The sequence below is a fragment of the Apostichopus japonicus genome, chromosome 21, assembly GCF_037975245.1.
Source record: "Apostichopus japonicus isolate 1M-3 chromosome 21, ASM3797524v1, whole genome shotgun sequence".
Taxonomy (NCBI): domain Eukaryota; kingdom Metazoa; phylum Echinodermata; class Holothuroidea; order Aspidochirotida; family Stichopodidae; genus Apostichopus; species Apostichopus japonicus.
In genome coordinates, this window is record NC_092581.1 from 18,112,058 (window position 1) to 18,130,826 (window position 18,769).

The window sequence follows — 18,769 nt, forward strand, 5'->3', positions numbered from 1 at the left end:
CCTTGGTTTCATTCTCTCTCACAAAACCTTTGCTAAATTCACTCATTTGAAAACTTACCTGAGTCTTCCATCTCACATATTTTCAAGTTACAATTATTAAATTGTTTAATAAATTATTCGATTAGTACATTACTTGATAAAAAGAAACATTAATTTCTTGTACTTTTTCTTGACCAAATCAAATTGAGCTTTGTCACCTTCTACTCATTCTATCCTGGAGAGTTAAATTTAGCTTTTTATGTCAATTCCAAAGATTTTTTCTGTTTGTCTAACTTGTAATAAATGTCTTGTAATAGCTTTATGTAAGTGCGATCCATCTAATGAAGTTTCTCCTAATAAAAACCACTCAAAAACCAAATTTCTGGTATCCGCATATCAACCTTCCTTCGATAACATCATTTTACTGCCTGACATTCAGCAATATGACATTTGAACTGCATTGCTTTTTTCTCTTTAAAATTTGTTGAATACATTTTTTTCTCTTTAAGTAATGGAACAACTCTGTCTTTTGGAAAACATAAGTATGACTTTGGTTGGCACTCCTGTACCAGACATGCTAAAACTAATTTACTTAGCCCAATCTGTTTTTGAATTGCTATGTTACTTCAAATATTCTACTAGAAGTGGAGCATAGTATTATAAGTTAAAGATATATTTTCATTGCAATTAATAGGACTTGAAATAACCATTTCAAGGAATAAAATACAGGACAATGACACATTTTATGTCTTTAGTTCAAAGTAAATACAAATCAGTTGAAAGTTAACAAAAAGTCCCCATTAAATCGTTGGAGCTGCATGTTGATCTGGTCATGAGTGATGTTGGAGTTAAGTAGATGATTAATGAAAAGTAAAGACAGATTACTGATGGATAAAGTGCAGTGCAGACACGAAAAGCCTATGTGCCGGGGTGAAGTCATCAAATGAAAAACAACAGCAAAGATTATCTCAATCAAATTTTCTTTAAGAAGAAGAAGGGTATGAGAAAGTTTTCATTATTTTCCCAAAAGGAAAGAAATTGAAGAATAATCGATAGCAGTTATAAGAGCAATAAGTAAATGCGTTTTAATTTTCTCATGTATCTTTGTTCTGTTGGTAGAGGGATTAAAAATGCAATATTAAAATACTGCAAGCAACATCTTTTTGTGTGATATTACGCAATCGCTTACCACTGTGTCCTTCTCCTATACAGGGAAGAGACACAATCACCAGAGGCGGGGGAACAGAGAAGAGAACAGAAAGATTAGAGGATGAACTGCTACACAAATACATCAACTTACAAGGAGAGGGTTTGAAGATTATCCACAAAATCAATCAAACTTATGATACTAAAAATGTATGTACAAGAATCCTACACAAAGAGCTTTTAAAGGAATCAACATAACAAGCAAATCTTTTGATTATTTGGTACAGCCAAGTCTCATGCTGGAGGTCAGGGGAAGTCTTTGGAGGAAAGGATTTAAATTTGTCACAAATGTTTGTGGGATTCCGTAAGTCAGGAGATAGCTGTTGAAATACATCGGATCAGTTTACACAATCGGTCACATATTCAAATGGCATATTGAATAATGACAAAATTTATATGCATTATGATTTTGCTTAAGTAAATTATCAGTTTTTTTTATAACTACTGCATTGATGTATCTCTTCATTAAGCTTTCCTCATCTTTCTTCCTACTACTATCAAACAACAGTTTACCACCTGTGGTCAAGTCAAAGAGATGTTACAACGTTACGCCTCCGTTAGCTCCTGTTTTTACTGATGAAGATCCTGGATATACCCTAGCTTCTTCCAGTCACTGACCTCTATGGGCAACTAAGGAAATTTTCCAGAAAGCCCCAACATAGTAATACCAATGACCTCAACCCCACCATGGTTGGTGTTGAGGTCAGGAGTTTGGTTATCTTTGCCTCAGACTTTGTTCTGTCTTGGACAGCTTTTATGTCAGTCAGTTAAATGTTGATGGACCCATTCAACATTTGACAGACACCAATGTTTCAAAGGCCCCGGGCAGGCCCCTAAACTTTTCACACACTCCCTAGGGGTCGACATGCCCCCAGTCAAGCAGGATATTTGTAGAAAGCCTCCTGTTAACATCAACGAACGAAGATGAGGATGCTTACCAATTCCTCTTGTACTCTCTGCAATCTCTCTGTCTCTTCCTTCTCCTTCTGTAAGTCGACCAGCTTATTCAGTGAATCTCGGAGCGGTCCACACTGGTAGGAATATTCCATGAGAGCACAGACGAAGGCAACCAGATTGGCAGCGTCCTCTGAGCTATACCTGGTAGCGCCGATGGTGATACCAATTTGCTCGCCTGCAGGGGTGGGACTCCTCCGAGAGGATGCAGGTAACTTAGGCCCTCCTTGTTTAAAGTAATAGAGATATATTCATTCACACACTCACAATAACAGTTGTTATCAAATTAATATAGATCAAATGTCAAATGCAAAAGAAAAACTTAATTTCTATTTTTTAAGTTACAATCAAAGTTCTGAATTTGGTTTACCTTCTCTGTGGAATTTAACTTTAATGTTCTCTAAATGCAGAGAAAAAATATCATCGTTTTAAAGTTTCAAATATTTCAATCTTTTTCACTCACCTGGAAGATCTAGTAGCGATCCTTCTCCAGTAACACCCTCCCCTTCCTTCTTTGCGGGTAAATAAATCTCGACGTTGGTCATAACAGAGGGCGGTAGTCCGTTCTCCCAGTCAAGGTTATAAAGCATCTCAATAAACTTGACGGAGTCGTTCATTAACACCTGCATCTGTTTCCATTTCTTTTTTTCATCCAAGGCATCTCTACCCTCTGAGGAGGAAAACGAGAAGCAGGAAAAAAATATTGATAGATATTTCAATTTGCTCTGTTTTGAAAAAAAGCATTCACAAAGCATTCACGGAACAAACATTCACGATGCTGTGACATTCCCATTGAAAACATGCACAAACAAATTATGACTGGTAAATGTTGAATAGTCTAACTGTCTTAGCTTCACCAGGTTTAGCTAGAATGGTATTTGAAACAGCTCTACGACCTCAGGGATTAAAAGTCCAGTGTTCTCCAAATTGAGCTATCCAGCTTCTAGTTGGTGGTGATCCCTATATAGCCATTTCTTTTCTGGGGGACCCAGTCAGAAGCCACAGTACCTTGCATACAGTGTAACCAGGCATCACACCCCAATTTGATTTCACACAACCCAGAAAGCGGCAGGGAAGAGATTTCAGGAGATAATTGTCTTTTATATAATGTACATAAGTAAATCAATGACAGAGAGCTGACCGGAAAGTTGTAAAAAAAAACTTTGCTCTTTTCAAAGTTGGTTACAAATTTCCCCTTTAATTTTTTTTTCCAGTTGTAGAAAACTTTTCACCTGGCATCACTTACAATTTAAAAAATTTCATTAGACTAAGAATTAACGATAAAGAATTTGCTGATAGAATTGTGCACATAGCAATTTGGTTGTGCAAAGATTTATGTCATGTACACACAATTAGATGAATATGTGTAACGTATCAACGTATTCACAAATGGTGGGTGGTTTCCAAACTTTAGCTTAACTTATGAAATTAATTATAAAAGTACAGAAGGTAACACCATGATAAACAAGCTTAAGAGATGCCTAAGAAAAGAGCATAATTGATAGAAGAAACTAAATTCCCATCAGCATTAAGTTCAGTCATAAAAGTGATAAAAGCTGCTTTGGTGATAAAATAGGATTATAGTGCTTGAGTATAGAGTAAACAATGTGCACTAAATATGATTAGATATTAGTAAACACAAAACTAGAATATAACAAAATATATAGGGATTCACTTTTCTTTATCACACAATCAACAAATTCATTTTGTTTGAATTATATGCAATAATGAATGCAACTAAACTCTAACAACAGAGAGAACAAGGAAATAAAACTACTAGATTCTGTCAAACTAAATTACATTAAATATCATTTGAATAATCCTACGGGTATGAAAGTAACTTCCAATGATGGACCTCTTTGTACTTGTCATAATGTCATAGAAATAGTTAAGTCTTTTACAGTGCAGAATCCAAGCTAAACAGGTTTGTGCAATGCGCTTTACAGGTGCCAATGAAAAATGTGACCAATTAAAAAGTGCCAAAGGTTTAGAGAATCTAACAGTAAGAAAGATTTAGTACTTACTCTCAGTAGCTGATTCTCCTTAGCAGCAGATATTAGAAACACCAAATAAAAAGCAATTCATATTGATGAAAAAAGGAACATAATGGTAAAGAATAAAAAGAATCTTTGAAGCATGAAATGTGACAGGCTTAAATCAGCTATGAGAAGAATGGATTGTTTTGTTTTGTAGCTAACATCACAAAACAAAAGAGTTGAATGTTTGGTACATACATTATGAAGTTTTATTTGTTTATGGCTGTCAAAATGGGGTAGTTAGATTAGCTATAAAGTAGCCTTTACTTGTTGTAGAGAACACTGACACATGAGCACAATGTGATTTTTGGGTAGAATGTATTCCTAAGAAACAGGGAATAAGGTTTGGGGAACAGTAAATGTAGAAACTTAGATAGGGATGGATAAATAATGTGACTAATATATATCTACATAATATATATGTTATATTTAGATGTTATTTTGCAATACCACGAACATGCTTGAATTAAAATTTTTAATACTAATTATTTTACACCTAAAGAAACACCAGATGAGTTTGAAAGGAAAGTAAAGTCATGTTTAGAGTCATGTATGAGTATAATAAAAATGACCGATGAGTATTAAATGGATTTATGAATATGTGGACACACATAAGGTCTTGAAGGATGATGTCTTCATGTCTGGTACCTGATCCAGTATAGATAAAAATCCATACTATTGGTGAAAATGTTTATCAACTCACACATCATGTGTGTACTGAGTATGGCATAAATGATAAATGTATCATAAATATTGAAGGATGTTGTCAAACTATTTAGTTATTGTTACAGTACAACCTTCAATCATTCTATGTGGCAGTTACTGAGCTTTTGGAACATACTTCCCACTGACCATTAAAACAGCTTCTAAACATACTTCCCACTTACCATTAAAACAGCTTCTAAACATACTTCCCACTGACCATTAAAACAGCTCCTAAACATACTTCCCACTGACCATAAAAATAGCTTCTTACCATACTTCCCACTGACCATTAAACCAGCTCCTAAATGTCAACACCTTTAAAATCAAACTTAAGACTGTATCTGTTCACAGGTGCATTTTCTTGACTCTAAGCGACACTGAAAATTGCTTGAATTTGGATATTAGGCACCATACAGGTATAAATGTTTTGGGATTGAATGATTGATAGCATGCATCAGCTTTCAGGCAGATAAACTCACATCAGATCTTGAGAATGATGAGTGTCAAGTAGATTATTGATGTTGTCCACTGATTGATTGAGGTTAATTTGTGGATTAATATAGACTTACTAAATGACTGCTTCAGTTGATATATTTTCAATAAAAGTAGCTACTTGTAAATATAGTTTAAGCAAAGTAGACTAAATAAATATATAGGTTTTAGAATTTTGAATATTCAAAATAGGTTTTGCTTTTAATTAATGCTAAAGAACACTAAGCAAAACATGAAACATGATAATTGCAGCATGGTTATTGTGGTGGAAATATTGATCAAATGAATAAAACCAATTCAGAATAAATGAATAAAGTCAATAAATATGGGAAAAAGCCTTGCTGGCAAGAAGATAATTCTAACTTACTATGGATGTACAGAGACTCTCCTACAGATGAATAAATAATAGCTTAAACAGACTCAGCAATGAATTGATAAATTAATAACAATATCACCAACGTTAAAATATGATCATTGTTTTTCATACTGCCAGGATATATTGTCTTTTCAAAAAATTCATATATAGACATTTTTGGGGGTGAATGATTTTTGCCTTCACCCTAGCTCAATTTCTGAAAGGAAATTGAACGATTAGAAACTTTAGAGGAAGGTACTTTTGGAGAATATTGGCAATATTTAAATGAGCTAGCACTTTAGATAAACATCAAAGAAAGATCATTAATTAAGGAAGCAATAAAGACTAAGTAGCATTTGTAAACTATCATTCATCGTCAAATTAGTCAGGTTACAGAACTACAAACTTTAGTAAGTTTTCTATATTTTTTCTACATTTTAGCAATTCAAACAGATATACTGCAAAGCTACCTTCATCGAAAGGTGTGTTTATAAGACAACAAGAATATCTACATCCAGAGAAAAATTAATAAAATAATTTCTTTAGCAATTCTGAGGTTTGCGAAATTCTGTGGTGAAGCACTTACTTCTAACTTTGCCTGTCATCTTGGTAGGGCTTCTAGCGACTGGGCTACTGGATCCTGAGAGAATTGAGGCATCTTCGTTCGGTAGACGCTCGGTCGCTGAGCGATGGTGACCGCTGGAGGCCGGTTTATTCTTCTTGAATAAAGCCATCACCATCTCCATGACCTGAAGGACAATCTGAGGAGGGTTCTGGTAGGATCGAATTTTCTCGATGCAAGTTCGGTCGACTTGATCCCTCCAGTAGTAGACCTGAGATTCAGATGTGTGAGAACAACTCTTAACGTGAATGCCATCCTCATTGTTGCATCTCATCGCAAACACCCTTCACGAACAATTGATTACGAGTTTATACATAATAACATATTTAAACTCACAACCTTCAATTATGAACTCTATTTTCTTTGATGGGAGTACTCTATTTGTTTAAGCCCAAAAGGGTTTCTTAGTTGACATCCTTTCACATTTTTTACTTAGTTGCAGTTATATTGTCTTGTTCACCTTGTTATACTATGTGATAAAACAAATAATAATAAAACTCCACTCTGTGAACAAAACCAAGCATTTTTCTTCTTACTCTCCAGTTGACCTTCCACCTCTGACCTTCCACCTCTGCCTTTCTGACCTTTCACTGACCTATCATTCTGCAGGTCTTCAAGGCACAACCTTCCTATTACAGACAACTTTCTTACCAAATCTGAGACATATTAGTCAAGCAGTTACAAAGATTTTTATCATAACCATATTTTAGGCTCTCTGATATTGAAGATCTCTAAACTAAATTTGTAGTGTAACCAATTATCAACACCTTGGTATATCAAGATAGTTTCATTAGAACCATTTGTCCTGCATTGAGGAAAAGTAGCCACAGACACTGTAATGCAAGAACCCTGATTACACTTGGTTGTAGTAATACGCTACCTGTTCTCTGGCTTTCTGTAGAGTATTTCTGCAGTCTGTAACTGTCCGCTGGGCTTCTGCTAATTCCTCCTCGATGGCAACTCTTCTCGTCTTCAAGTTCTCTTCTCGAAGTCTCTCAAATTCACGATCGTACTCATCCCGTTCCTCTGCGAGTTAGTAATAAAGTGCAAAAAACAATATTAAACACTATTGTAGTTGTTAATAAAACCAAGCATAATAACATAAGCAAACTTGTACGAGATCTCACCTCCTCAAAACTGGTGGCTTGTCTGGACTGTTTTGATAATAACTTATTTACCAAATCCAACTATTTGGAGAGATGAGTAAAAGACATCCATCCTAACTTCAGGCAAATTAACTAAAGGATTAACAAAAGAGGAGACTATTATTTTCATACCAAACAGTTTTTATTGCTCTTATAAATCTTCTGTTACACCTACAGATAAATACTAAACTTTCAAAGTGAAAATCCTTCTTTCCAATTTCTTCCATTTTTTCTCTCTTTTTTTGAATGGGGGGGGGGTCTAAAAAGGCTTAAACCTTTGTCTGATTTGTGAATGTGGACCAGGCCTCATCTGAAAGAACTGAGAACAAACCTTCAGCGAGAAGTTCATCCTCTATGTCTTCCTCGCTCTCTATATCATTCATCTGTAAGAAGGCGCTGAGGCTACAATCTTCAAACTGCGCTTTTGTCTTCTCCAGGACGGTGGCCTTTGCCGTCAGCTGTTTGAGAAGATCCGCCACTCTGGCGCTCGCCTCTTCATACTGGACCTGGAGCCGTTTAATCTCCTGTCGTTTGACCTTGGTGTCGTGATGGGTGCGAGACAGACAAGAAAGAGCTTTCCTGAAAATAAGACAAAATGAAACAGCTGGCTTGATTGACTTTATATTAAATTAATTTGTTGATGATGAGACAATGTTTGGAAGTTATAATAGGAGTTTTAAGAGAAGACAAGCAAAATATCCTTCAGTAAGTTTTGTTAAATTGTTTGTTTGTTGGTTTGTTTGTGTTTTGCAAAAGAGCAGATAGTGTTTATGATTATTGTGAGCTAGTTTATTTGATTTTGCTACGGCATTCGCAAACGATTTCATTTCATCTTTTTCCGCAAATAAAGAGATACTGATGTGATCATACCTGAGTTTGCTGACTTTAGATGTGTTTTCTTTGCTCTTTTTATTCAGAATATATCTGAAACAGTCCATGAATCTACGGAATGTCCGTGGACCAACGAACAATTCATGCTTGCCAGGATTGGCTGGGCTGTAATGGTTCATCTGTAGACAAAAACAGAGTTTTATATCAAGGTAAACAGCTGCTTGATCAACCACCACTATTATAAACATTTAAAGAGATCACACGTATATGGATGGAGGATTGCAGCAAGCATCCACAGGTAGAAGAATTGCATCAATTCATTACTGTTTAAACAATGAAATTGGCAAAAGAATGGAAGGCTAGCATCTCAAAAAAATAAGAAGTCCTAAAATACTTTGAAGGAGCATAGAAAAATTTTGACTAACTGGTGACCTAGGGACAAAAACTATACTCTGTTAAATCACATATCAAACTGATTCTAAAAGGAAAATAGAGAGATTAGTTTGGCAAAGAAACTGCATAAAGTAACAATATCATGATTCTGATTCCATCTCAAACCTGTCTTCTTCTGTGTTTATTATTTTGGAGGAGGGTGGGGAGGAGGAGGGTGGTGAGGAGGAGGGTGGTGAGGAGGTGGGGAAGAGGAGGGTGGGGAGGGGGAGGAGGGTGGGGAGAAGGAGGAGGGTGGGGAGGGAGGGAGGAGGAGGGTGGTGAGGAGGAGGGTGGTGAGGAGGAGGAGGAGGAGGAGGAGGAGGAGGAGGAGGAGGAGGAGGAGGAGGAGGAGGAGGAGGAGGAGGAGGAGGAGGAGGAGGAGGAGGAGGAGGAGGAGGAGGAGGAGGAGGAGGAGCATTTGAGAGGATACTGCTACAAACATCATCCCTGGATACATCCTGGATATGATCTTTCCTTGTTCATGAAGGTGTTATTCTACTCACCCTGATTCTTTCTCTTAGGATGGCCTTAGTGTAAGGAAGGTTGGGGACCTCTGTGGATACTGCCTTCACCTGCTCCTTCTTGCCGTGCAGCTTTAGTGTGGTGATTGTAATCGTGTCATCAGTACTCCCAGCCCACGGAATCTGGTTACAGTCTCGAAGTACGAAACCATGGATACCGGCTATACAATTTACCAGATTCTCCCTGAATATAGAGAAATATACAAATGAATTATTATTTAATTATTTATTAAAATAATACTATAAAAAACTAACTTAAATAAGGACAAATATAATATAGTTATACAGAATGGATGATTAAATACAACTGAATTGGAAAGCTCCTCCAACATAAAAATTATGTGACATGAGAAGAAGGAAACAAAGAAAGATTAAAATAATAGAATGGAATAACAATCTTTGAGTGATAGAACAGTTCAGTTTATTGAATGTGTTTGCTTATTTGGGAATACAATATCTTATGAAAAGAATGAACGGAATACATTTTATATTATTTTTTAATCTCAATGTATTTTGTACTCTCCTTCAATAATTATAATGATGGCAATAAGCGATTGCTATTTATGATATTATGTAATATTATTTAACGACTCGATCTGTCCTCACCTGATTTCTGAAGAGAATTCTCTGGCCAGGTTATGTTTCTGCATAAAGTATTTAGCTTCCCCTAAAAGAGCACTTGGGGCCCAGTCACAGTTCCAGTTCACTTGCATGCCAGTCAGTAAACCAGGGTATTGGCTGAGTAATAAATAAATTAAGCAAATAAACAGTATTGAAGTTTTTAAAAATCTTCTAAAAATCTACAAAATCTTCCAAAAGATTAATAATTTACAAATAGACAGAAATGAAGGATAGCTGAATATAGTTTGAAACACCATGAACTTGCTTACGTAAAGACACAAACCCAAATAACTGAGGAAAAATTCTGGTTAACATCAAGTTTTACAATTTTGAAAGATGCTCTGTAATAATCATGAAGATACAAAAACAAAAGATTCATTACCTAAAACCTAAAGACAAAAATTTAATACCTTAAACCTATAAACAAAAATTTATTAACTAAAATCTAAAAACAAAAATGTATTACCTCTAAACCTCAAAACAAATATATATTACCTAAACCTAAAAACAAAAGACTTATTAACAAAAACCAACAAAGTATGACATTAAATATTAAAACTTCCAAGATGTGAATAAGGGTGTGTGAACACTAAAGTTCACAAACCTGACTTAAACTCACTTTAAATTAAATGACGAAATGACAAGTTCTAGATGGGCTAAACTTTTGATTACTAACCACAACATACCACAAATCTTTATCTATATCTATTTGATGAGCTAAAGTTCTGTTTAATAACTACAACATACCACAAATCTAATATCTAGTTTTGACAATTCAAACAGACATTAAGTCATATGCCAAACTGTGTTTATAACAGAAAGAGAGAATGGGCTTGGCAAAGAGTATGTATATCTACAGTAAGACAATTCACGGTTCTGAATTTGGCCTTAAAACTTGTCAAGAAAATGTCACTACTGTTTGACAAATGGATGTACAACAAACCTTGCAGCAATTCTGAGCAGATGATGTGTTGGAGGAATGCACAGAATAATATGCAAATTAGTCTTGACCCTTGACACAAAGAACTTCATTGGATCAATCATTGTGTTGATGGCATTTCTCTTCATAGCTGGAGTCAAAGCCTGGAAAAGGAAAATAAAATAACTGGTTTATCATCATACTTGTGTATAGCATGGATTAATATATTTTATATGTGAAGGGAAATGAATGCGAGTGGGAGGGGCAATGGTAAGGGAGGGGCAATGGTAGGGGAGGGGCAACGGTAGCTAGGGAGGGATAGTGTGGGGAAGAAAGGGCTTGAGATCAGATACAGAGTCACTTTGGGTTAAGCAAGTTCAGAATATTTATTTGCAACAATTGAAACTTTTAGACATACTAAGAAGACTAAAACCATGTCTGTGATGTATAAAGGAAAGATTATGCATTCACTTTGAAAACTGTCCCTGAAAGATTACGACTTAAATGTGATATACTCACCGCTAGCAAGCTTTCCAGTTCATCATTTGAGAACAGTTGTGGGTATTCTCCAGCCACCAGGAGGCTGTTAACAGCATTCAAGTACTCCTTCTGCCTCAGATCTCTTCCCTGTTGGTGAAAGAATGATTGTGTTGGCACCAGTGTCAGCACTAGGTTGTTAAACATGGGGGGTGGGGGTGGAGGATTCCCAATTCCCCAATTTTCCCAATTGATTCAGTCAATTTCTCTTTGGGGCATTTTCAATTTTTTTTTGGGGGGGGGGGAGTTTTGTATCTACAGTGATGATGCAAGTAATGGTGCAAGTTCGTGTAGCAGCTTTAGTGACCCACCCCACAACCTCATTTGGTTCCTGTTTGAATACCTCACAAGAAACTAGATTATGCTGACCTATCTGTTGTGCAGTGTTGTTCAGCAAAGTCTTTCATGAATTTGGTGTTTCTGGTAAACTTGTGAAACATGAAAATGAAGTTTTGCTCTGTTCTTTCAAAGCATCTCTGTTTGTCATGGCTACACTATATGAATGGAGCGCCGTGTTCTCTGAACTATCTTGGAAAAGAGACAATTTGATATTCAGCTGGTGTTCATCCACAATCATCACATGGATAGGGTTTTAAATTAACTTTCATTGCCCTTCTAACTCTTTGCCAATACTACTCTAAATACCATAATTTCTTTCTTCCTGGAAATGTTGGTCATACTCTACAGAACCTTCTATACTATGTAACCAGAGATCATTGCCCAGTTTCATTCCATACAACCAAAAGACACAGTGAAGGGGGGGGGGGGGTTGAGTTGGCTTACTTATGGCTATATAAGCATTTGACACTTACTGTAAACAGTAGAGTCAACATTTTTCCTTCTGTTCCAGAAAGTCTCACAGCCGACCTGAGTCCATCGAAGAATGTGTTACTCCGAGAGCTATCGATGGGATGAGTGGGCATGTCGGCGACGTGGAGCGCCAGGTTAACCAGCGTGGTCAGGTGATTACCAATGGCACCAATCATCAACATATTACCCCTGGAAAGATTAGAAATGTTCTTCTTCTCTTCATTGATTAACACATTAATTATCTACAATAACACAGTAATGTAATCCTCATAAACACAATGCAGCGTATTAGTTGAACATTCAAACGAAGACAAACTGAACCCGATCATTATCTGTACAACATAAATAAAATATATATATTGTTCTGATAAAATAAACAAAAAACTTCAAACATTTTAGACGACTGCAGTTAATAGATCATTTCTGTCATTTTCTACAGATACTTTTCATGAAGGAAAATGGCAATAAAAAATTTGACTTGTACTTTCAATTTTACAAACATATGATCAAAAAAACGCTGACAAAAACAAATTGTTAAACACATTTTTGAAGAGTTAAGAAACTAAGAATTGGTCTAGCACAAGGCTTGACTGAGATCATTGTCTTGAATCCTACTCCACTACAAGTTTTTTAAATAATTAATAAAGACAAATACAAACTTGTCCACCTTACCCATGATGGAAGCTGAGGATTCTATGTATCCTGATCACATGATAGATCACATGATCTGAGAGCATGATGTTGATGGTCACATTACCAAACTCCTCGTTGTATCTGGTCAGATGTGAATGGACACATTTATGAACCTGCTCCAGGGTAGGAACCGGCTGTAGGACCACCTGAGAAGTGGCAAAAGAAATGTTGACATATCTGGATCAAAGTAAAAACCAATTCATGTTTGAAGATCATAAAATATTTAGAGTATATTTAATGCACGAAAAGGAAGCTGTTTATAGGAACCAACAAAATCAATCAATAAGTTTATCAATCAATCACTTTGAATAGTAAAAGTCTGTCTCCTGAAAACTAAGAAACTTTTTAGGGATGGATTGAGGCAATTGAGATACTCCCAAATAACACAGCAGGCCAAATTAATTTTGATGAATGAATGCAGATATATTCCTCATGTTTTTTTTTTCTTGTGTGACTTGTGTGACTGTGACTGGTAGACCTACTCACCCTGATGGTCTTCTGTGACATGGATGTGACTGGTCGTTGATAAGCTCTAGGTTCAATTGGAAAGGTTACGAAATCCTCGTACCAACCCTCCCCCTCTTCAACTTGAGGAAAATACTGTCAGAAAATGATAATCAAAAAGTTATCAAATATTAAATATAAATTATATAAGAGCAAAATGAAAATGGTGAACAAAAATTAAATAAATGTTAAACACCACAAGTTATTAATGGGCAATGTCTCTCAAATTTATTATCTAAAGAGCCGTCACGAAGTGTCAGTGAAAGACTAAATAAACGCGTATTGAGGGTTCATCATAAATTCTACAAGCAGAAAATAGACCCACATTATGGTCACGTTATATCATCGGAACAGCTTGAAAATAAGAACTGATAATGTAATCCAGGGTTGGATATTTGCTGCAAACAAGAAACAAAAATTAGAAATATAATGACTCAGTTATGAAAATTTCCACAAATGAGTTAAAACTCAAACAAATTGGAGAGATTTATTACAATAATAAAATCTCCCTAGTTTACACTAGAAGGGCCAAAATATAAGTGGAATAACTTACAGCTTTGACAACTTCTTGAAGGTTTTGATCGAACCAGTTGAGGTCAGATTTCCTACAGAGTCTGTCTCTCATGATTCTTTGCACCTCGTGACGCCAGAGGGAGGCCACCATACTGATCTCACCCCTCGCCTCCTCTGATAACCTCATCAGACACTATAATTGTGAAGACAAAAAAAACAGGTTAAGTTTAGAAAAAATAGAAAAATGTTTTTTTCTCAGAAACACTTGATAATTCATGACTGAAATATCACTAAAGTAACAAACAGTTACAAGGATATATATGATGCTGGATATCGGTATAAATCTAATTTTCTTAAAAAAGTTAAAATTTAACTTTTCTTATCAATTTACTGGATTTTTTGTTAACTTAAGAGGAACTTAAGGGAAAGGGGACTTGTTAACCTAAAGTGAATTTCAACACCATTAGTCCAGTGTTTACGGTTTGTGACTTACAGAAGTTTGCCACAAGAAATAGCATTTTTCATGATATAAAATTCCAATACAAAAAATACAAACATGCACAAACAAATTTTACAATTAATTTTTACAAATATTATTTATTTGTTATCTTTAGAATAATTGATGGTGGTTGTATCCTTTTTTGTCTTGGAGAGTAATGTTGATACCTTTATTGGCAACTAAAGAGCTTTGGGAATCTTTCATGAATGCAGTGGTTACCAAAGTTGATCTCAAAGTTGCAATATAACATTCTCTGCACTCTTTACTGACCTGGAAAGCTTTGGTAATATCTCTAAGTGTAAACATGTAATGAAACCTTCCCAGTACAGTGGACGGTCGAAGGACATTCTGGACGGTGGTCAGAAGCTGGCAGGATGCATGGACGATAGCATCATGCAGTTCTTGAGCCAGTCCTTGACCGTTATGTTTGGTCATGTTCCCATCAAGTAATGCATCCACAACAGCGTGAAGGGTTGAGTCTCTGGCCTCTGGTAAGAACACCACGGCAAAATGCCTCTGTCAATGAACCATCAGTTGTAAAAGTTTTTATTAAAATACAAAAGATCGATTACTTACTATTAAAAGAAGAATCAGCTGGGTGCAATGTCAGTATCAAATACAGGGAATAAAATAAAAAATTTTAATAAAAAGAACATTCCATGACATGATTATGGACAACCTTTTTGCAATTGATCCTCCTTACAACACTTGACACACCATAAAGTAAAAATTATTATTGCTGTCGGTGTATATGTAAGGATACTGTACTCTGTGTGTACAATTTTGCAATTGCAAAAAATTTCCATAAATACTGAACGTGGAATCGCCTGGAAATCCTACCATGAGCCTATCACTTGGAGCCTTACTGACGACGCTCGGAAAGTGACTTTTGGTGAAAGACGAAAGAACGACTAGATCTTCGATGGTACGCCATTCAAATGGTTTCTGGAGCCCGACCAAAGCTCTGTCGTCGAGTAGCTGTCGTAGTAGCTCGTTACACCGTTGAACACCGCCCTCATCTTCTGGAGGGAGGTTGAGATCGTCGATGAACACTTGGAGTCTTTTGTTGTCCTTTGCTCCGTAGACAAAACCTATTGCAAAAAATAAATTAAAAAATAAAACAAAGGAAAAGGCACTAATTAGCATATTTAAGACTCAAGCCCTTATCATTTTGTACAAAATGAAAATCCTTCTCTGATTTTCCGTGGAAACATCTAGGCAGTGGCGTAGCTAGGATTTTTTGAGTGGGGGGGCCATGGGGGGGCTGTTCTTTCTAGTGGGGGGGGCCGGAGGTTACTATCTAAGCGGAGCGCCACCATGGTTGGCGCGGAGCGTACAGAGAAAATTTGAGATTTCAGCACCCCCCAGATCGCAGGAGATGGCACCTGTGAGGCAAAATAGCAACCAAAAAGATGTGCAACTTTGGTGACAGAAATGCAAAAAAAGTTTTTTCTCTTTCATGCTGACTGGCCTTGCCAACTCAACCAGACTTTTAACTTGAGGGAAGTTGGCATCATTTGCAGGAATTTCAGAATTCCCAATATTTTATATCTCTACCAGTAGTGGAAAATCCTGTTTCGACAGTTTCGTGGCCATAAAAAAGTTGTTTTGTGGAATATTCAATGACATATATTCATTTGATTCGAGGCAATATATGAATACCTGCAGGGGCGGCGATCTGTTTCAAATATTGGGGGGGGGGGGGGACATCTGCTTGGATGCAGGCGAATTACTGTCAAAGCGGAGCGCCACCATTGGTTGGCGCGCAGCGTACAAGAAAATTTCTGGTTTTGATAGCCCCCCAGATGACCGGAAATGGCACTTCTCGGGCTTGAAAATGACCAACCAGATGTACACTTTTGCCTGAGAACCAAGTTTTTCCTAATAGTTTTTTTTTTCATTCATAACCTTTTGTCAAGATTGTCACCAGTCACACATCATGTTCGACCTCATTGCATTTGTAGGTAATTCTACGTAACGCCCCACAATACCCGTCAGCCCCACTTTTCAAGGTTTTAAGCCCATTATTTGTTCAGAATTTGAATAATAAATTCACTTCAAAACATACCCATAATGTTGCACTAAATTTCATCTATGGACAACCAATATAGAAAACCCCCCTCAACCACTAACAGACCGGTCAAAATTGTACGAGTGTAGAGGGAAGTATACTATGATGAAGAATGTTGGTCAAGGGATTTTCGAAATTTCAGACACAGTTAAATTATTGGTGTACAAATATTAAAACCTCTTATAACGGCTACTATAAAACTTCGATATCATAGAAAATACCCAAAAAATATGCTCGAGGGGGAGGGCGGTCTCCACCCCTTCACTCCCCCCCCCCTCCCTTGGCTACGCACCTGCGGTTAGAAATCTTGTAGGAAAAAGGCCAAATGGAAACCCAGTGAACCCATATCGATGTGGATCCTATGTATGATTGTACGTACTTACACTCATACACAAGATGCAAACCAAATTTCATTACGGATGCGGTCCGTCTAGCTATTCATTTCGAGAAAAAAAAGTAAAAACTACTTTCGGTCATATATAGTAACAAATTGTGACACGGTTAGACAGGCGCTTTGCGAGGAATTTGCCAAGGGAGGGGCAAAGCTTGTACCCAGACTTTCTAAGCGTAGCGCCACCATAAGTTGGCGCGAAGCGCAAAAGAAAATTTTGGCCGAAAATGCCTCCCAGATCGCTGGAAATGGCACTTCCCAGGCCTTGTAAGTTGCATCTAAGCATTTTCTATTTTGAAATTACTAGCGATATCATAAAAAAATACAAAACATATGCTTAAAAAAAAACTATGCCACCAAATATTGGGGGGGGGGGATATAAGATACTATATCCCCCCACCTAAAATATTGGGGGGACATGTCCCCCCCGTCCCCCCCCCCCCCATGATCGCCGCCCATGAATACCTGATACCTCGGCTCAGAACAAACGGAGCCAATCTTTTGATAGATTGTTGCGCTAGGTGGAAGCACTGAACATATTTTCAGCAGATATCGCTATCACGCAGCACAACAAGGTTCGTGGTGTATGGTCGCAATCGTCGCATCGACCATTGCCATGCCATGCTGTGTGACCATTCTCATGATTACTACAGATATTGTATTATTCTTATTCTGCCAGATGCAGACGAGAAAATTGTGTAACTCTATTTCTCAAATTATTGAACAAAAAATATTAGCGAATCGCACTGATGAGTGTTTTTTTTTTTACCCCATTCCCAGTGGGGGGGCCAGTGGGGGGGCCAGCCGATTTCATGGGGGGGCCTCGGCCCCCCCAGGCCCCCCCGTAGCTACGCCACTGCATCTAGGGAAGATTAAACTCAGTTATCAAGAAAGTGTTATGATTCATAAATATGCTCAAGTAATTTAGAAATAATGTCCTTGCAAAAAATGAAGATTTTCTACTTTTTGCAATGAAATTGTGACTTCTTACAAGTATTAGAAGCATATACTGGTAGATAGAACAACTTGTACCTTGGCGATGGTATATGTTGGTTTCGATAAACTGCTGAAGGTCTGTGGCAGTCGAAGCTCCGGAGAAAACTAGACGTTTGGTCACTTGATCGCTGGGATCTATTTTAAACAAAATAAAATAAAGAAAATATTATTATACAAAACCTACTTCTAAGGAAGACTTGTCAAAGATAAAATTTCAATTCTAACCTTCCGCTCAAATATATCCAACTTTAAAGGGTGTGAAGACTCGCTCAAAAAGAAACGTCTAATGCCGGTAATCTGACCTAGTTTCGAATGAGGTGTAACAGAAGTGTTAGACACCACCATCGATCCCAGAAAATACACACACACAGCTTGCTACCATCGGTAATTAGACACTAGTGTACAGTCAGTACATACAGCTGCAGTCAATACCCACAGCACAGTGTACAAACAATACAGCAATGGACATCTCAGGTCCAGCTAAAGATAACAAGGTATCGCGTTTCATTATTGTACTGTCTGCACTTTGTAGCGACACGAACAAAACGTCACTTGCAAGCAATGGAAAGTTAACTTTTTCAGATGGCCGCACGCGGTTTGGGGCGAGTCTTCAATGCCTTTAAAATGTAAAGATTGTGAACGATAGATATGGAAGGTTTACAAAGAGGCTCAGTTATCACAGTTATCAAGTTAAGTAGATGCAAGTAGATTGTAAAGAGTAATGGTCTGTAATGGTCAAGTAATTGTCTGTCCAGAGAATTTTGATCCAAATTTACCCAGTGTGTTGATGAAGTCATTAATCATGACAGTTATCAAGTTAAGTAGTTGCAAGTAGATTGTAAAGAGTAATGGTCTGTAATGGTCAAGTAATTGTCTGTCCAGAGAATTTTGATCCAAATTTACCCAGTGTGTTGATGAAGTCATTAATCATGACAGT

General features: G+C 36.9%; 2 protein-coding genes across 11 annotated transcripts in view; one reads left to right on the forward strand and one right to left on the reverse strand.

The window, feature by feature from the left end:
• LOC139962548 (kinesin-like protein KIF25) overlaps nucleotides 1-18,769 on the forward strand; it is a 90,341-nt gene that overhangs the window by 32,300 nt on the left and 39,272 nt on the right. The gene's annotated exons all lie outside the window — the stretch shown is intronic.
• The window catches only part of LOC139962546 (dynein axonemal heavy chain 5-like), an 83,924-nt gene that overhangs the window by 23,498 nt on the left and 41,657 nt on the right, over nucleotides 1-18,769 (reverse strand). For 4 of the 10 annotated variants that reach the window (XM_071962635.1, XM_071962643.1, XM_071962639.1 and 1 more), the window contains 20 exons: nucleotides 17,869-17,967; nucleotides 15,215-15,465; nucleotides 14,645-14,890; nucleotides 13,916-14,068; nucleotides 13,345-13,458; nucleotides 12,838-13,004; nucleotides 12,168-12,354; nucleotides 11,338-11,445; nucleotides 10,843-10,982; nucleotides 9,885-10,016; nucleotides 9,261-9,462; nucleotides 8,365-8,504; nucleotides 7,826-8,073; nucleotides 7,230-7,375; nucleotides 6,314-6,560; nucleotides 5,740-5,760; nucleotides 4,164-4,181; nucleotides 2,603-2,809; nucleotides 2,124-2,365; nucleotides 1,169-1,183 (listed from right to left, as the gene is read on the reverse strand). In XM_071962635.1, coding sequence (XP_071818736.1) covers nucleotides 1,169-1,183; nucleotides 2,124-2,365; nucleotides 2,603-2,809; nucleotides 4,164-4,181; nucleotides 5,740-5,760; nucleotides 6,314-6,560; nucleotides 7,230-7,375; nucleotides 7,826-8,073; nucleotides 8,365-8,504; nucleotides 9,261-9,462; nucleotides 9,885-10,016; nucleotides 10,843-10,982; nucleotides 11,338-11,445; nucleotides 12,168-12,354; nucleotides 12,838-13,004; nucleotides 13,345-13,458; nucleotides 13,916-14,068; nucleotides 14,645-14,890; nucleotides 15,215-15,465; nucleotides 17,869-17,967 — 3,083 coding nt within the window. The remainder of the gene's footprint in view (nucleotides 1-1,168; nucleotides 1,184-2,123; nucleotides 2,366-2,602; nucleotides 2,810-4,163; nucleotides 4,182-5,739; nucleotides 5,761-6,313; nucleotides 6,561-7,229; nucleotides 7,376-7,825; nucleotides 8,074-8,364; nucleotides 8,505-9,260; nucleotides 9,463-9,884; nucleotides 10,017-10,842; nucleotides 10,983-11,337; nucleotides 11,446-12,167; nucleotides 12,355-12,837; nucleotides 13,005-13,344; nucleotides 13,459-13,915; nucleotides 14,069-14,644; nucleotides 14,891-15,214; nucleotides 15,466-17,868; nucleotides 17,968-18,769) is intronic. The other 6 variants (XM_071962642.1, XM_071962644.1, XM_071962640.1 and 3 more) reach the window with 5 other exon arrangements.